General features: G+C 55.9%; 2 protein-coding genes across 2 annotated transcripts; both read right to left on the reverse strand.

Annotated features, from left to right (window-relative positions):
• Positions 1–873: 873 nt before the first annotated feature.
• Positions 874–1,755, reverse strand: GNI_103740 (Scd6-like Sm domain protein; the record flags this gene model as incomplete). Its single annotated transcript, XM_011132962.1, has 1 exon — positions 874–1,755. One exon carries the CDS (start codon positions 1,753–1,755, stop codon positions 874–876), a length of 882 nt encoding a protein of 293 aa, XP_011131264.1.
• A 552-nt stretch (positions 1,756–2,307) lies between these two features.
• GNI_103750 (polyubiquitin) lies at positions 2,308–3,018 on the reverse strand (the record flags this gene model as incomplete). The annotated part of the gene is made up of 1 exon (XM_011132963.1): positions 2,308–3,018. One exon carries the CDS (start codon positions 3,016–3,018, stop codon positions 2,308–2,310), a length of 711 nt encoding a protein of 236 aa, XP_011131265.1.
• Between the last annotated feature and the right edge of the window lie 613 nt (positions 3,019–3,631).

Raw genomic sequence — 3,631 nt, forward strand, 5'->3', positions numbered from 1 at the left:
CGAGCGTCCGTCAGCGGCTCGGCCGTCAGCGGTGACGCGACCGGCAGGGCATAGTAATTGTGTGCCTGCTTTGTGTGCCGGTCCGGGTGTGCATCGCGTATGTCCACGCAGTCGTTGGCGCAATTCCGGGCGCAGTCATGGACACAATTCCGGGCGCAGTCGTGGGCGCAATTCCGGGCGCAGTCATGGACACAATTCCGGGCGCAGTCATGGACACAATTCCGGGCGCAGTCATGGACACAATTCCGGGCGCAATTGCAGCCGTAGGGGGGGTGATTCTCTGCGGCCCAGCGCGGACGGGTGTACCAGGAGCGGCCTCTTGAGTGGCAGTAGCGCGGCGTGCAGGAGTCGGAATGATAGCGCTCAAGTACAGTCTCCGGCGCAGGCAAGAGACGTTGGCAGCAGAGCGAGACCAAGGAGCAGAGCGTGGTCGCCGAAGCCTCGTTCAACAACCGTCGCGGTGCCGAGGCGGCGGCGGAGGAGGCCTCGCTGCAACATCGTTCGACCACCTCGACCGTTTCCACTCGCAAGCTCGGACGGCCGCCGTGCAAGCCGGCACTCACGTCTACCGACCGTTCGAGCCCGACTTCGACAATGCGCATAATTCCACGCAGTCCGACTTGGTAGTACCGCCGGCCTTGGTGATGGCAATCACTGGTAGGACGGAGGTACCTCTTAGCGGTATTTCAGTTGCAAATGAAAAAGGGGTGCGGCGAGGCCGCCTACGCTGGTCGCCTGCACGAGGAGCTACAGCGCCACCCCGGCGGGTGAGCTATAGCACGATCGCGGGTGGCCTATAGTGGGTGGGTAGGTGGGTAGGTGGGGACTATAGCGAGTGGGGACTATGGCAGTGGACGAGCGTCTAGTAGGTGTCTAGTAGGTGACATTGAGGTAGCCTCTGTTAACGTAGGCGGCTTGAGCGGCGCCACCGCGTGCCAGATTGCGGTTACGTTTGAAGGGTCTTCTGGGGTAGCGCAGGTTGGAAGCGGCTGCACCGGGTCCGAAGGTTTCAGTGTCGAGTTCTCGCTGTTTCTCGCGGTCGACGCGGTTGTTTGGTCCGCCACTAGGTTGGTTTTTACGAGACAAGGCTTCGCAGCTGATGTTATCAAAGAAGCTGGTTTCTCTGTTGTACGCAGCAGGTGTGGTGGCACTGGGCACATCGGCGGCGTCCTTAGCGAACTTGGTGTTGGCTTGCTCAAAGTCGAAAGCATCGGCGACCTGTTGCTTGAGCGAGTTATTGGGCTGGGCTGACAATTCACCTACTACACCACCCCTGTTGGCACCCGGACCGCCTTTGGCGAAGCGCGCGTTCGGTCGCCTCCCGGGTGCGTAGTCTTCGTACCGACCGTAGCCACCGGGTCCGCCTCCGTAGCCTCCACCGTAGCCACCGCCGTAACCCTGGCCGGCACCCTGACCGTAACTGGCGGGAGGGCCGTAGCCGTTGCCCAGATGATGCGGCGGGATGTTGACAGCTACCACGGCCGGATCTTGTCGGGCAGACATGCTCGTCGTCGCAGGCGCTGGCTCCGACACTGTCAGATCTTTGATGTCCTTACCGTTGAACACAATGTAGTCATACACCTCGTTCGTCGGCATCACGAACTGACCAGCTCTCTCAGTCCCGGTCATGCGAACGTCACGCAACGTAACCGTCGACTGTGCAGTGTTGATGTTGATCAACACACCCTCATACCGCAAATCGCTGCTCGTCACCAACGAGATTTTCGAACCTATGTAGGGAGTCGCTGCACTCATTTTCCTCTTAAATAAAAATCCCTCTCCGCCGTCCCAACCACCGCGCATCGCACACACCAATCGGCCGCCTCCCACCAACACCACACCACCCAACGAACACCACCTAACCCCACCACCACCACCACCTTGCAAACCAACAGCGAACGCCAACCCGGCTGGACTCCTTCCTTCAGACAAACTACCCCAACAAATCTGTCTCCTTCTCTGATCTACCCCCTTGCCCTGGCCCTCATCCCCTCCGCTCGCCCTCATCCCCTCCGCTCGCCCTCATCTGCCCCGTACACGTGTCTCATTGTGTGTGTTATCACTTGTGTGTGTGTGTTCCCACACACGCCCGCGCGCTACATGTTCCCTCCCATCCTGGGGCATACACTATTCGTGTCTAGCAGTGTACACTCCCTAAAGCATGTTTTGTTTAAAATGAAAACAAGGATAGATGTACCCAGAGAATTTGGAGCTTGCCACAGTTCTATTAAAGGCGCTCGCTCCGTCTGTGCGGGAAGTCTGAGTCATACCACGTCCTTTCTGCACATTGAATGAGGACCTACTAGTTCACGCTGCCGTTAAGTCGGCAGTTTCACCTCCTCTCAGTCTCAAGACGAGATGAATAGTGCTTTCTTTCTGGATGTTGTAATCGGCTAATGTCCGACCCTCATCCAGTTGCTTACCAGCGAAAATCAGACGCTGTTGGTCCGGGGGAATACCTTCTTTGTCTTGAATCTTGGCCTTAACGGTATCGACAGAGTCCGTTGGTTCGACTTCGAGAGTAATCGTCTTGCCAGTCAAGGTTTTGACGAAGATTTGCATTCCACCTCTCAAACGGAGCACAAGGTGCAGTGTGCTTTCCTTCTGAATGTTGTAATCGGACAACGTTCTACCTTCATCGAGCTGTTTGCCCGCGAAAATCAGACGCTGTTGATCAGGAGGGATGCCTTCCTTGTCCTGAATCTTGGCCTTAACAACGTCAATCGTGTCCGTGGGCTCCACTTCCAGGGTAATCGTCTTACCAGTTAACGTCTTGACAAAGATCTGCATTCCTCCTCTCAAACGCAGCACAAGGTGCAACGTACTTTCTTTCTGGATATTATAATCCGATAACGTCCTACCCTCCTCCAATTGCTTACCAGCAAAAATCAGACGCTGCTGATCAGGAGGGATGCCTTCCTTGTCATGAATCTTAGCCTTCACCGTATCAACAGAATCCGTAGGTTCCACCTCCAGAGTAATCGTCTTCCCAGTTAAAGTCTTAACAAAGATCTGCATCTCTCAAATTTGAGCTATTACAAATTTTCACACCCTCACTCAGAGACGCCCTGCACCCTGCACCAATTGGTGAACCACCCAGCCATGACCACTGAGCCAACTCTGAACCCACCACCAAAAAGATTACCCCTATTCCGACACCAAACCCTCATGTTGGCTCCTTCGGACCGCCCGGCGCATGCGACGGCGTTCGGTTCTACTCCGACTCGCTAAACGACCCTCCCCACACCCTACATTGCTGATCTTCAAGGAATGATCAATCTGTGGTGCTGTCCGACCCCACAAGCTGTTATCCGTAGACATAAACAACATGCACTTCGGAAGATTTCCTCCTTTGGGATCCCCCGTTGCGGTTGTGGGACCCTCCGTTGCGGTTGTGGGACCCTCCGTTGCGGTTGTGGGATCCCCCGTTGCGGTTGTGGGATCCCCCGTTGCGGTTGTGGGACCCTCCGTTGCGGTCGTGGGACCCCCCGTTGTAGTTGTGGGGTCTTCATATATAGTAATTCTTACCATATTTGGATGGGATCCAAACACGTTGGCCAAGCCCCTGACCAAAGCAAGCTATTCCCTCGTACTGTCTGTATTCCCTCATACTCTCCAGCACATTAGTGAA

The sequence above is a fragment of the Gregarina niphandrodes genome (genome assembly GCF_000223845.1).
Source record: "Gregarina niphandrodes unplaced genomic scaffold scaffold00022, whole genome shotgun sequence".
NCBI lineage: Eukaryota > Apicomplexa > Conoidasida > Eugregarinorida > Gregarinidae > Gregarina > Gregarina niphandrodes.